At 34.6% G+C, this 15,489-nt stretch overlaps 1 protein-coding gene and 1 long non-coding RNA gene across 2 annotated transcripts; both read right to left on the bottom strand.

The window, feature by feature from the left end:
- Positions 1 to 6,075: 6,075 nt before the first annotated feature.
- Positions 6,076 to 7,176, bottom strand: LOC136814183 (uncharacterized). Its single transcript, XR_010847605.1, has 3 exons — positions 6,988 to 7,176; positions 6,778 to 6,861; positions 6,076 to 6,211 (listed from the first exon to the last, which is right to left on the bottom strand). It is a non-coding gene; the product is annotated as an uncharacterized lncRNA (long non-coding RNA).
- Positions 7,177 to 7,988: 812 nt separating this feature from the next.
- LOC136814246 (fez family zinc finger protein erm-like) lies at positions 7,989 to 12,786 on the bottom strand. The gene is made up of 2 exons (XM_067070763.1): positions 12,436 to 12,786; positions 7,989 to 10,070 (listed from the first exon to the last, which is right to left on the bottom strand). The coding sequence occupies exons 1-2, from the start codon at positions 12,548 to 12,550 to the stop codon at positions 9,178 to 9,180; spliced, it is 1,008 nt and encodes a 335-aa protein (XP_066926864.1). The 5' UTR covers positions 12,551 to 12,786; the 3' UTR covers positions 7,989 to 9,177.
- Between the last annotated feature and the right edge of the window lie 2,703 nt (positions 12,787 to 15,489).

A 15,489-nucleotide genomic window follows, 5' to 3' on the forward strand; every position in this document is an offset into this window, starting at 1 on the left:
GAGTATCTTCATGATGTTTCAAATCAGTTTCATCTTCATCCGACGCGATACAATCACTTCCGCGCATCTCAGCGATGATGGGGTTGCTGACTGACCATCTAAGTAGGGCTTTGGGGTTGTCAAGCAAACCAACTGTGCCTTCAAGAATTTTGACAAGCTTGTTGTTTTGTTCATGGGCCTGATCTATTCCGATGTTTCAAAACGGTCGGTTACTACGTTAGATGGTGAAGTATCTCTTTTCGAATTTGCTTCGTGTCGAGTTGTCAAGTTTTTCCAAATCATTGATGAAGACTGGAAGCCAACGGGAATAATGCGCATGATCCATTGAAAACATCCATTGACATATACGTTTCAGAATGTTTAGGAATGAAGTGAAGTCCGCATCGCGTAGGCTAATCGAATAACAGAACTTGCATATCGATTAGGCCAAACCAAAAACGAATGTTAGCATTTTCTGACAAGCAAGATGCTTTCCAACTTTCAAAATCAGAAGTTGTAGTTTGTTGATCAAATGTCTTTCTTGCAAGTGCCACCCAAGCAGGCAGCAGGTGATATTTGATGTGCGTACCGCGTTCTTTTCACTTTAGATCCGGATAGGAAACTTTCGATACGACCTGGTGTGGACACGTTTGCCTTTTTCAGTGCTTCTACCCACCCTGAGCTCTCAATCCAGTTGTACCCATGTAGATCATTTCAGAGCAGAGGACCCATCATTCAGATGACATCATTGTATCTGTCGTTGTACATTCACTGCACCTGCACCATGCGTAAACTGGTCGATCCATCGTGATAATAACCTTTTGACCAGGGATTAGAGAGTAAGTGATACTTTGGAAAATTTAGATGCAATGACAAACCATGGCTGTCGAGTTGATTGATTTGTCTATTCGTGTATTAGAGCGCTGGTCATGTGGATGTGCTGGATATTGTTGTTCCATAAAAATATGTTGATTTTGGATCATTGTCCATGGTGTCGATGTCAGAACACTTATCAGATGAATAATATTGATTTATCAGTCTTAAGTTGAATTATAATGGTAAAAGTTATACATCAATATCAAAGTCGCCTATTTTAGATTCAAGATAACTTAGATAAAACCAGTTCTCAAGTTAAATTGTTGGGTTACCGAAACGTTTGTATAATTATATTGAGATATACAAAGCAAAGCGTGGTTTAACGAACAACGAGACGCTGCTTTTACATACACAAATTAATTCACAAATGATCGTTTAACAAACGCTAAGGCATCCCAGAATCTGATACAATTTACCCTCGATAATATTCTGCTCTTCAATTTTCATTTTTTTGTTTTGATTGTTAAGGCCATTTAAGCACTTCAAAATAGAACTTTTTCTTTTTACGTTCATTCTGTTTATTGTAGAGACTATTGCATGACTTATGTTGACATGCTTTCTTTTGAGATCAATGCTTTCGATATTACGAGGCAAACTATTGTTCTTTTAAAATTAAGGTTGAAAGTAAAGTAAATTTTTCTTCTGTCGAACCCTATCAAAGCAGAGAGATGTATAAATAGCTATAGGAACGCAATTCAAAAGCATTCAAACTACTGTCCGCCCATCTAGAGTGATGATTATATCAAAAATCTATTTTTAGATTCAGCGCGCTGCGCTATTTCAGAAACATCCAAATCGACTTTTGGCTCTACTAACTCAAATTGGCTCATTTTGATATCTTTATACTTCTATATTATTTTTCTACTATTTCAAAAGCTAAATGATAGCAGAAATAAAAGTTAACGCTAAAGAATTTATACCTAGCTGCTAGCAAGATTACATTCTAATACTATAATACTTCACGTGTGCAAATTGGTTCCTTCCAAACAACAACAAACACTTTTTGAGGCAATGCAATGTCTTTTAATCTGTTCTGTTCTACAGCAATGCAATGTTTTTCTAACATTTTAGCAACAAAGCAAAGTAAAGATGCATTTAAAAAGCATCCTCTTTCGTCTTTAGACGTCTATCAGTTTTGTAGCCTAAATTTTTGCGATTTCAACCATGTTACAAAACACACCCAATAGCTTTTATTGGCTTTATTTTCATGAAAAACTGTAAGCAAAAAAGTTGTTCAAGATGAAATTTCCTTTCTAACGGTATATAATACTTGGTGGTTTGTAACTATAAATTTTTTGAAAATTTTTGATGACGTCACAAGTCAACTTCAGAGGCTTCTAACTTTTATTGACTTCGTTTTCAGCAAAGACTGTAAACAAAAAAATTGTTCAAAATTGAATTTCCTTTCCAATGGTGTATAATACTTGATGGTTTGTATACTTTCATAAAATTTTCATGACGTCAGCAAAAAAGTGCTGACGTCAGCAGTCACGTGGTTTTCAGACGTGTCTCTGTCAATTTCTTTGTTCCGAATACAATTGTGCATGTCTGTGCCAAGTTTCATGCTTTTTTCACAAACTGAAGTATTGTTCTAATATTTTGGTCTAACAGACTAAACTATACAGGGAACGTACAATAAGGTATACCGTGAGAATGGGTAACTTGCATCAGTGGAGGCTAACATGCATAGCCCTCAAATGAATGACCTGACTGGTCATTAAAATAAACTATATTTAGCTCTGCCACAGATCTGTAAAGCCTGAAGTGCTAGATTTGCGGCTTTTATCGAAAAGTGAAGCCTAGGTTTAGGAGGTTTGGAAGGATTTCCTACCAAAGTCACGTGACTAAAATATGCAATTTCACCGGTTTGAGAGATGTGAAATAGCGTTTGCTGCCTACTTTTTTTGATCTCGCGCTTCGAAAAGAATTAAAATGCTAGATCCTATCCATCGGCACGAAATTTAAAAAGTCAAATTTTTGCTTCACTTTTTTTTGCTGGAGAAAGCTTAAAGTCGCCTATCTAGCCCTTCGGGCTTTACAGATATCTGTGAGCTCTGCTCGCGGCTCTACTCTACCATTTTTGTTTTGATTTATATAACTTTGTATTTTAATGACCAGACGGGTCATTCATTTGAGGGCTATGCATGTTAGCCTCCACTGATGCAAGTTACCCAATCTCACGGTATACACGGGGAACATACAATAAGGTACATGATTGGGGTACGTACAATGATGTATACGGGGAACGGCACAATAAGATACACTGGAACGTACAATAAGGTACACGGGGAGCGTACAAAAAGGTACCCAGGAACACACAAAAAGGACCAACGGAGAGCGTACAAAAGGTACCCTGAAAGCATTCAAAAAGGACCATGGGTAGTGTACAAAAAGGACCACACAAAACGTACCAAAGGATCCCAGAAAGCGCACAAAAGATACAAGGGAGGGGAGCATACAAAAAGGTAAACAGGGAGTAAAAGCATCTATTATGATATATTTTCTTTTTAGCATCTGGCATCAAGGCTAAAAATGGGGCATTGAGAAGAGTACAAGCTTTTCCAAGTTTTGACCATTAATATCTAGACAATATATATCTACATGATGGAAATCAGAAAGAAATTTATGCTCTTCTCAAGTCAAGATAGGAATGGTTTGGATTTCCACGTGTTTCAGCTTCTTTCTCCACACTTCTTCTTCTCCTTATGGGAAAGACAATAAATTCAGCACACATGAGAGAAATTCAGGCAGTCCTCTGAGCTTTACACACAATCATTTGTTTTATGAAAAGCTGGTAAAAATAAACCCCTGCCATATTTTGATTAGCCTGTTAGACGAAAATCGCTTTTTTATCGCGATTTAACGTCTGTTACTTTTTGCCGTGGAATCGAATGTTCTTGGACGGGAAAGTCCGTCCAAGATTTTCTCTTCGGCGTGGTGCATTTTGCCGTGACTTTGGGCAAGCTGCACTCCATCGCTTGTGCCTTTTCCTGATTTTTAAGAAGTCATTGCATTGCTTCGAGCGGTAAAGTTCAAATAGATTTTCGAACTTTCGAATTTTGGGATTCGAATATTGAAAATTGTTTGAGAGAATTTTTTTTGTTTTGAAAAGTGATGGAACTTTTTTGAAAAGAAACGAATCGAATAAAGAAGCAGTATAAGCTGAATCTGTGGAAGGAGGAGAAAGAAGATGGAAATTTTATTATTGCATCAACAACAGCAGAGTTGTTGGGTTATTTCCATAACAGGATTGAAGAATCTCAGAGATTAACTGTAAACATGGTGAATGAAAATTATCAAATCATTTCTTAGAATTGGATCCTAGCTAATAATAGATGATGATCGAATACGAATTTGGTTTGGACTTTTGGTATGCTTTGGGATGGCAACGGATATCTTTTGGTTATGGCTTGAAACCTGGAAGAATTTATCCTCACTTATTCCAGTGGAAAGAAGAACTGTTTGTTTGTTATTGTTTTTATTGGCTGTTGTATGTGGTCTCTGATCGCTTGTTTGAAAATTTTCCAGGAATAAAATGGTGGAAAGTTAATTGACATATGATTGAAAGTAAAGTGAAACGTGATTGTATTCGATTCTGAAGAATTTAATGAATGTTGCTGGGCATGGAAATGACTTTCTGCAGCTCTCTCTCTCTCTGCACCAGTGACATTGACAGATCTTGAAAATTGTCAAAAATATATACTATTTTTTATGATTTTGCTGTAAATTTATGCGCTGCAGTTGATACACAATGACAAAATGTTTCTAAATTTTTATGTGAAGAGTTTTGTCCTGTATAATCAGTTCAGAGTTAAGGCTGCTAACTCATTTTGAATTCCTGAGCTCTTTAGATTAAAAACTTTCAAATTTCTCAAATTTCTCAAACTAGAATTAGATAGCCAGTAAAAATTGGAGGTTTTGCTTTGAATTGTGGAAGGAATCTCCTTAAATTTTGTTATTTTATCTAACTTTTCTTTATATTTACATTAAGATTTTGCATTCTTATTTACAGCTTTAGAACTTAGTCTTAGTACTATATAATGATGTAACAAAGATATTTTTCTATCAAGGTACCTCTGAATCTTAAAATTAAACGAGATCGACTTTTTTTCCATCAAATACTAGTCTTGGAATCCTCATTATTTTACATCCTGTTTCAAAGACTGGGTGTTGTTCAGAGTTTTCTATGATTTAAGTTGTTTTTCTGCAAGGAAGAAAACCTTTTGAAAAATAGGGATTACCTTTCTAAATTAGGAGGCTGTTGACTATACAATTAAAATTGGAGCTGCTTGAAGACTTTTGAAACTTTTTCTGCTTCTTTCGTTATAAAGGGGTGTATTATACCAAAATAATTTCAAACAATCAATTTTAGCTCATCAAAACTGCATTCTGATCCCGAGGATTCTTTTGTTTTGATTTTATGCACCGAACTCTAAAATTAAGACTAGATTTGACATCGACGCATAACCTCTCCATGAAGAAATCCTATTCGATTGTCCATTCCAGTCTTCATTTTAGAGTTCCGTGTTTTCCCGCCTTTTTCCACTCCGCACGGTATCGACGTCACCCTCCATCGTAGTGCGATAACTTTCGACAAACGCTTCAAAGTGTAACTGACCATAAAACAAAGAAAAAATTTGGTTTGTGGGAAGGCACTGGCTATATTTTGATAGAAGGATACTATTTTTTTCCCCGCTAAATCTTCGCGACGATTTTTAGTCACGTGACTGAAGAGCCTAGTCATAATGTGCAGCACGAATAAAGAAAACATTAACATCGAAAATGGAAGAAAAGACGGAAAAAGGCCGTTTTAACAAATATTCCCCTATAGTAGGGAAATATTTAATTAGAAATTGCTTGAGCTTGCTTGAGTAATTTGAGATGTTCCTATTTTTCTTGATTTTGAGTCTCATTTTTCTTACAGAAGTTAAAGGTTTTGTTTTTAAATAAGAGTGGTATCGTTTGCTTACTCGTCAATTTTAATTTACAAGCTTTTCACATTGGATTGACACAGAGGTGGAGCAAGATGATCAGAAAGAGGGAAAGAAAAACATTTTTTGTTAATATCAGCATAATATAACAATAGGCAGACAATGTCCTGATATGAAATATGTGTCTGATATGAAACGGAAACACTTATGTGAAAATAAAACCTTTAATATATAAAATAAGGTTATAAGAAATGTTTTGAAAAATTATTTGCCGCTTCTTCGCCTTCTTCTTCGTCTTCGACGTCTTCTACTCCTCAGTATGTTCAAAGCAAGATACGCATCTTTCTTTTCATTTCCATTGTTCGCTTCTTCTAATTCTGCAACATATTCATCGTCAGCAGCTAATTCGTCATGCTCCTCTAAGCCTAAGATAAATCGTCGAGAAGGTTTAAGATGTACCGATGTACGCTTTCTTTTGAGAACAAAAGGTTTTCGCGTGGTCTGGCTGTTTTGATTGATTATTTTAGATTTTCTAGGACAAGCCCGGGGGTACTTGATTCAAAAACGACCGTAAGCGTGTGGCTACACTCTTTTATTTGAATTAGGCCTATGGGATCCGATCCGATCTAGGGCGAAAATCGACCCTTACGATGCATTTTCTTGAAAATTCTCTACCATTCTAAAGCAAAATGTGGTCAGATTTTCTAAATTTTACACGTATAGAGTACATTTTTTTCACATTTTTACTCAGTTCGACTCTTACAGTGCACTTTGGGAATCTTGGAAAAAGGACCCTTAAGGGCCGCACGTACGGTATGTCATTTGCCTTTAGCCTTGGTCTGATGATGATGATGATGATGCGCTTTAGTAATTTCTAAGTAATTTCTATCCAATCTTTTTAATTTGTTTTTAGGTTCTTCAGGTTTCAGTCTCATGCTCCTTTGATTTTTTCATTTAACATCTTTTTTTCTTACTATTGAAAGAGACTTACTTTCGATTACTTTATCAGCATTAACATCTCGAACCAGATTCTCATACTTTTCATTCGAAAGTGAATATCCATCTTGCTTTTTACCTGGAAATAAACAATAAACAAAGTGTTTTGTTTTTACAAAGATCAAAAGGTGTAAAGACAAAATAATACCATATGCATCATTATAAAAATTTATCAATTTGTTGCTTTATTTTGAAATATTCTTACCTAACACGGCAAAGCTTGCCAGACAAAGGCAAAGAGCCAACAGAATTGGCTTGAAGCTATCCAACTATTTTCTGAGATGAGTGTATACTGTATACTTCAATGTCTCCTTTATATAGAAGACTAGTTTTCTGTTGGATTTGGTTAATTAAGAAAAAATCTATTCATTTGGACGTCAATGAGGCGACAATAAATTGCTATTATTATCAAATGTAAGCGAAAGATTTTACAAACAATAGACTTCACTGATGTATCTTTCGATACGAAAATCTTCCTCTTTTAGGTGAAAAGGCAATCACCGGTACAAAACGATTCTTTGATAAACAAATGATTTTTTTTAAACTTGGAAAAAAATCCAAATTTTGGATTTCAACTTGAAAATATCTTCCTCTTTGCATGCTTACTACATGGACTTTACTGAATGACCATCGAAAAACTTTTTGAACATTTTGGAGTTCTTAGCGTAGCGGCTTGACCAAGACTGGTACGCGGCAAAGCAAGCGAAATCTTTTGGTTACTTTTTACCAAACCATTATTTGTGAAGTGTAATAAGAGAAGGAGGGAGGAACTGATGCTGTGAAGAACTGAGGAAAACATTTCAACGTCCTAGAGATTTAAGACTTCCAAAAGCTCGAAATTGGAATGTTCCATTAAAAAACTATACAGGGGGGGGGGTGGACGAACCTTTTCAAGTAAAAAAAACTATTGAAAATGTGTTTGCAAAAGTACTCTTGGAAAGATTCTTTTCATACATTAAAGCGAGGGTGAACGAACTGAAATCAGTCTTTTACCCCCTGGAAATTTTGGAATAACTTTTTACCCCCTTGAAAAAATGGAAAAAGACCCCCTAGAAATTTTTCTCGGATTACACTCTGGAAATGTTCGTCCACCCCCTGTATGGATATAAAATGGAATGGCCCTTTGTTCCAATAAGGCTGAGAATATAGTCTAGAAGCCCCTTAACCCCCTCCAAAATCAAAATTTCCGATGGGAATTTATAAATATCATGTGTCTCTCATGTGTGTATATTTCGTTTTTACATTTCTTGATCAAAATAAATAATTGCAAAAAATTAGTGCTGTATTATCACAAATAAATATATACATCAATAAAATAATCCTTACTGCCATATAAGGTAAATAGTGTACAAATAAATATTTTTTTAGCTAGAATTAAACGCTACAATGGTTGGGCCTAAACATTTTCATGCCTTTACACTTTTACAATTCTATTTGGAGGGGAAGTACGATCAATCCTGTAAATTGCTTAAATTGTTTAATCTAAAATATTTTTTGAAAAGTATGCTTCATGATTCCAATTAATCATCCGTTTAAGAACAGCAAACAATCGTAATAGTGGAATGACTCAAAGCAAAAATGAGCTTGACTTCGATATGTAGATACGCAAAGCAATCTCAATTTACTTTAAGACGAAGATATAAAGTCTCTCCCCAGTCTCTATACGGTTCCGCTCTGGTAATTTCTTTCGGTCAATCTCACAAAACTTCTTCCCTTGAAGATAAAGTAAACCAATTTCCATTAAAAGTAGAAATTAAAAAAATTGTAAATACCTAGAAAATTATTTATTTACAAATGCGTTGTTAAAGATTTTCATTTTTTATAAATACTTAAATTCTTTTGCATCAAAAAGTTATAAAAATTGTTGAATTCCATAGACATGAAAACCAAAAAATACATTTGATGAATTTCAAATGCCAAATATTTTTTGAAATTCAATTTATGACGAGATCAAGATCGATTTTAAACTTATAGAGTGCTACTCCTTTGAAATGTTTCATCCAAGGCCAGCCTTGGTAATTTCCGGTGATAGTATATGAAGGTATGGTCGATCTCGATCATTGGAGCAAACATCGTTGAAATCTTTATTTGGATGTTATTTGATGAATTTCAGTCCTGGTATTGGGTGTCGTAAAAAATTGCCTACTCTCTTTTCCGTAAATCGACTCATCCAGTCAAGTTCAGGTCTAATCTGCTCATCAATCAAAAAATAAGTAGGCTGGGGGACGAGGTTGGATATCGGTCCAATAAATCATATGGGAAATACATACCATCTTCTGTGAAATATAAATGGCAACGTCCATCAAATGTTCATATAAACGTTTGATTAACATTCATCCCAACGTTGTTTGCCAGAGCTGAGTTGGGATCCGACAGTACATTTAAAAGTCCATCATTATCTGCTATTACTATGTGATTGTAAATGAAATTTCAAATTGGAAAGTTTACTAAACTGCTTACCACACTCGGTGCAATTATGTGGTTTCTCACCCGTGTGAACTAACATGTGATTCCTCAAATTACCTTTCTGATGGAATCCTTTATTGCAGATTTTACAAATAAAGTCTTTCTGATTACTGTGAATTTTCATGTGAGTTTTAAGTGTGGATGATCTATTGAAAGCCTTATCGCAGAATTCGCACTTATGTGGTTTTTCAGCTGTGTGGATGATTTTGTGTCGGCAAAGCGTGCTTGATAGGCGAAATCCTTTGCCACACACACTACAAACAAATGGTCTGTTTTTGGTGTGGTCAGGCATCCTCAAATGTATAGTAAGTGTGTACTTGGTTTTAAAGACTTTATGACATTGTTGGCATTGGTATTTGGGTGGGTATAGCGAGTTTGATGGATCTTCTAAAGAGTTTAATGAATGTTCTGATTCCGTTGGACTTGGTAGATTAAGAAGTTGTTGTTGCGTCCATTTATCAAAATCAGTGTTTGTTACTTCATTACTTGCCAAGCTTGTTATATTATCAGGGACTTTATTTTTACTGCCACTTTCTTGAAGTTTCAAAAGTTGTGCTGCCGCAAGAAGTGTTTCTAAATTGCCTGATTCTTGTAATGTGTTTGGATCGTCGACCACGTGTTGTTGTTGCTGTTGAACTGTATCCAGTGAATTGAGATGTGGATGATGGTGATGATGATGGTGATGATGGGTCATGACTTGATGTGTTTGGTGTTGATGGTGTTGATGGTGGTTGTGTTCAGGAGGGCGTAATGGCCAATTTGAGTTTAGGGAGTATAGATGATCAGTCATGTAGATATCATTCGGTATGGTGCTGAACAAATCTAAAACGAAAATGAAAATGACATTTTTTAAAGCTATACGTTCAAAGCTATAAATTCAAAAATTTGAAAGCCTTCGAATGTTCTAAACACTAAAAATATTCTTGAAATTTTCTCAATTTTACCAGTTTCCTAAGAAATTGGGTGTTTTAAAGTCCATAAATAAAGCCTTTTAAATATTCTTAACTTGTTCTTAATATTTTGGTAAAAGTTTGTTCTTATGAAAAAAGGTGTAATGCTTTTTCTTAACCGTTTGTGTCTGAAGAAAAGATTACGTCATAAAAAAGTTTCGCGCGAACAAAAAGGAAGTTCAACTTCTTTTAAACGTGACGTCAATTTTGACCAATTGAATTGCTTCTTTTTTCAATCAACCAATGACGTTTCAAATACCGTGAAAAGTTTCGCGCGCTTCGCGCGAAAGTGGACACCGGCCTTAAGAGCTCAAGAAAAAGCAATGTTGTTTGGGCTGCTGTATCCTATATCTTAGAGACAGGGGTATAACTTTCGATCGAGACAGAGTTGTTTGAGAAAGTGAAACTGAAACGATACGAGTGCAACAGAAATATTAACTCCTCGCTAATCGTTGAACCCCATTTCCAAAAATCATTGCTTGTTGAATACCTTGAGAATATATTTCCAATTTTTCATTAAATTATTTCTGATTTTCATTTTCTTTGAGTGTACTTTCTTAAAACGATATATCTTTCTGTTATAAGATATAAGAAGCGAGATTTCTTCTATCATTTTCGTTTATTTTTAATATTTTGATATTTTTCATTTCAAAATTTTTTGAAATTATACAAGAAGTTATATTCTATTGTGTCATTTGAAAAATATATTTTGAAACAATAGAGAGAATATTGATAATTAATTTTCAAGGTTAAGAAAAAGGGGGTTACAGCTATAACTAATATGTTGAAGGCTGGTAGGTAATTTATAATTTATAAACGAAAGAATCTTTTTCTTATTTTATTTTTATACATCTGACTTCAAGCCCCCTACTGGGTAAGATGAATAAACTTTTTCAAAATACTCCACGATGGAGATTCTTGAATGAGGTTTTCAAAATTTTCAGGGACTGATTGATCATTTTTCTCTTGTCCAACATGAAAAAAAACTTAACATTGACACTTATTGAAAAATATAGATTACATTACATATTTTCTTAAAATATTCATAAAGCCGCATTGAGAAATGCTGAATTCAAATTTATTCAATTTTTAATGAAAACGGTTTTCTTGATTCTGTGTTAACTTTTTCCCATTAGAACTCTCAATGTATCAAAAAGTTCTTCTAATAACTTTAAACAAAAAGATTAAGGGAGTTTTTTCATACTGAGCATGTTTGTATAAACTCCCTCTGTTCTTCATGATAGTTTTATCCGATGTTCTAAATTCAACGAACATGGTTCTCTGTCAGCTTTACAAAAACAATTTTCTAAACTTAGGACTGTGTTAAATGAAGTGCCCTATTCTGAGAGTTGTTTATTCGTTTCTAAGGTTACTCGGGAGTTGGGTTGTTATTTTGTGCTGACTGTTGTCATGTTCTGGGTTTTTAATCTCAAAAGGAACAGTCAGCTTGACCTAAATAAACGATTGATGAAATTTTGCCCTTAAAAAGTTTTAGACCATATATACAGTATTCAAGTTTTTAATTATCTTAAACAACACTGTTTTTTTTGTTAGACTTTTTTGCAAATCTTTCAAACCTTTTGCCAAATTGGCTGCCCTTATGAAAAAAGGCATCTAAGTGTTTAAAATTCAATTGCTCATCTATTTAGGCTTATTGATCCTTATTGATATGGCCGAAGTGTAATCTACCACGCCCTACAACAAACTTTTCAATCTCTAAAGTTAAAAGACCTATTTAAGAAAGATTCAAAGGAAAGATCAAAATAATTCATTGTGACTGCTCTGGTAACTTTGCTGCCAAAAGATACAATGTTACCATAATTTACGGTGAAAATCCGGAGGGGGTTACTTAGGCAAAATATCAGTATGTGCGAGGCATAAGACTCCCTATAGAAATCTCCCACAGGGGTACGAAAACCATATAGCAATCGAGTTTCTGTCAAGGTCACAAAATTTTGAAATTATAAAAAATCGACAAAGAAAACACGGCGTCTAAATACTCGTAATTCATTGGACCAAAGTTTTAAAATCTTGGCTCAAAATTTAAAAATAGGTCTCAGGGTGTTAAAAAACGTAAACCCTTAAACTATCAAAGTTATGGAATTCTAAAACCATCGATGACAGAAATCATCGAACGATTTAAACTAAAAAGATCTCATTTCTAAAGAATATGAAAATGAAAAAGCCAAAAATCAAGTTCTTTGAAAAAAAATGCATAAAATGATTTTAAAACTTACTATTGGCATCAGTTGCTGCCATTGACTGCTGTTGCATCATGGGGTTTGATGTTGCATCAAAATTACCCGTCAGTCCTTGTGGTGGTTGATTAGAATTCAACATTTGAGAATACATTGCTCAATATTTGCTAGCCTCTCTCACTCTCAAGTCTTTGATGATCACACCCGATAAGGCTGATGAAATAAGCCAACAAAAAAATTGCGATAACCACTATTTTCTTGTGATGAATCGGGTCTACTTACTTTTACCTTTCCAACAAAGGCTAAAAGTACTGCGACACCCAATTTTGAAGTCGACTTGTCGACTGATCAAAAGACAAGATGAGAGTGAACTTTTTCCATTTCTGTGCTGCTCCTTTGACAGTTGTTTTTAACATCTATAAATTTTTTCCTTCATTCATCTATCTAACACCCTTCCCCAGAGTTCTCTCATTATTTTTTATCGCTTATTCTTTCTACCATTTTTTTTTTCACTCACATTATAAATTTATATTTTTTTCAAAAAAAATATTCAAGAAGGAAAATATGAAGACTTGGATATATTCATAAAACGAACCAATCAAAATGTCGGATTTCAATTTTGAATTTTACATAAATTATGCAGTGAGTCTTTCTTTGTTGTTTTTTTTTCGTCTTTTGTGTTTTAAAGGAAAATATGAAATCCCCTGTCTTTTCCCTATGTAAGATATCTATTTCCACCTGCCTCTCATAGGATTTGGGAAAAAAGTTGTTTTGAAGTATAACCTTTTTCTGAAGTCTTTACTTTCACTTTTGTGTGTTGCTTCTAGTCTAATTTAAACTATTTTTATCACGGTTGCTCATTTTTCAAAAACTGATCATATTTTTATCCACCCACTATCTTATTTCAGGTTTTCATATCTTTGGTTTATGACGTCAATTGTACTGGAAACCCTACTGAGTCCAAAACATGATTTTAAAATAAGACCTCCAAAAATTCTGAAAATTAAGATAGGAAAAGATACCGAAAAAGGATTTTATTGAATGCAGATTTTATTGAATATGCATTTAAATTTTATTGAATACATCAAATATTAGAGGAATACAGTACCACGCATTGACGTTTATGCTGTTTTTCTGAAGGTCTCATAGAATAAGTTGGATAAAATATATATGGCCTATATGGTATAAGATAGGAAGAAATTTGAAGAAATTCAATGAGGATATTGAAAACTCTTTTTTATTTTAACTTTTTTATTCAAAATTTTTATTTTCAATGTAGACTGTTCTTTTTTTCAAAGTTTTTTTGAATCAGGAACGAACGACTTTAAAATTTCATTTCCAATCTCTCCACCTGACAATAAAGAAGTCTGGGGACGAAACTGTATAAAATGAAACAAACATTATTTCTAAATAATTCATTTTCTTTTCTAAAGATGTAATATATTTTGTGATATTTTAAGAATGTTTTATCAGAAAATGAACAGCCGACATTGTGCCCCATGAAGAAATTATATGATGATGTATATGGAAATCCATAAATCGACACTTTTTGAAGTTTCACAGTGACTTGAATTAAACTTTTGATAGACTATCGAGAGGGCGCAAAGAAAGTGCTCTTTTTATAAACACTGACTGTTATTTTTATGATTCCCTGCTCATGTTCATGACCTCGAAACCTTCCTCTCTGCCCTCTCTACAACCTAATTTCACTAGTGATATAGTTTTAAGCGAAATGAACTTGGTAGAAGCGTTCTGAAAATTCAGTCGAGATAGCTATTGGCTGAAAATCAACCCTTACGGTGCATATTCTTGAAAAGTTTTGACCTTTTTGAGGCAAAAAATGGTCAAATTTTCCAAATTTTACACCCTTAGAGTGTACTTTTTCTCATCTTTGCTTAATTCGAGCCTTACAGTGCACTTTGGGAAACTTTTAAAAAGAACCCGGGCCGCACGATAGGTCGTTTAACTTGAGTGCCTCAACTCCGATAAAATTCAAATCTATCTTGACACTGAATTCTTATTCTTAACACCCCCTTCTCGCAGACCTGGTAATAATCCTTACTTCAGCCGATGGGGGGGACAACGGACTGGAACTCGATTGGGATTGATTTTTGTTATGGCTGGGGATTTGAATTCCCTTCGTTTCGCGTCAAAAAAATCAGCGGGATGGAAAAGAAATCACAATATTTTGAAGTGAGGATTTGCTTATTTGATTATTTTCAGCGGGGACAAAAATTGGAGTAGAATTTTCCACAGGGGACAATATTATGGTCAAATTTTCCAGAGGGAGGGGGTCCCACCGGGTCTGTGAGAAGAGGTGTGTTATTCTCAATACCCCTGTGTCAGTAGCCCGTGGTGGAAAGAAGTGAATTATATTCCAGAGGGGAGAATATGTGATGCAGAGTAGCGAAGAATATAATAGGCACACAAATCGAACTAATTCATTTCACAATAAGATTAGAACTGGAATAGGATGCCAAAATGCCAAAATGCCAAAAAGTTATTAAAATTGGATTTTTCAAGAATAATAATATAATATTCAATTGAACAATATTCAACTGGGGAAGAGTGTCATGCAGAATAAAATGCGAGGAATATGCCACTGAAGCACACATATTGCACCCAGTTCATTCAACAATAATTCTAGTAGCAGGGCCCGCGCCACGATTTTGAAAGTGAGGGGGCCAACAAAAATATAGTGACTAAGGAGGCGCAACCATGGTTTGCGCCGACGGGCCGGAAAATTTTCGATTTTGACCTGTCTTATTTGGCTAAAACAGCTTCCTTTTTGTTCTGATTTTCTGAAAGAAAACTGTTAAGTTTGTTTTTTTAAAACAAAATAGTATAATTAGACTTATTTAAGTGTCCATCTGTCCCCTCTTAGAAAGGTTCTAACGTTTTTATTGGCACGCGCACAGAAAAGAAAAAGATTATTAGGTGAAGAGAAATTTTTTATTTTGCTTTGCAAAAAAGTGGAGGGGCCATGGCCCCCCGGCCCCCCCGGTGGCGCGGGCCCTGAGTAGCATCTTGTGAATAAAAAGTAAAAGCGATTGGGATTGAGCTATATAACAACAAACACGTTAGCCTATTAAC

Source organism: Clytia hemisphaerica, unplaced genomic scaffold (assembly GCF_902728285.1).
Source record: "Clytia hemisphaerica strain Z4C2 unplaced genomic scaffold, Clytia hemisphaerica genome assembly, whole genome shotgun sequence".
NCBI classification, from domain to species: domain Eukaryota; kingdom Metazoa; phylum Cnidaria; class Hydrozoa; order Leptothecata; family Clytiidae; genus Clytia; species Clytia hemisphaerica.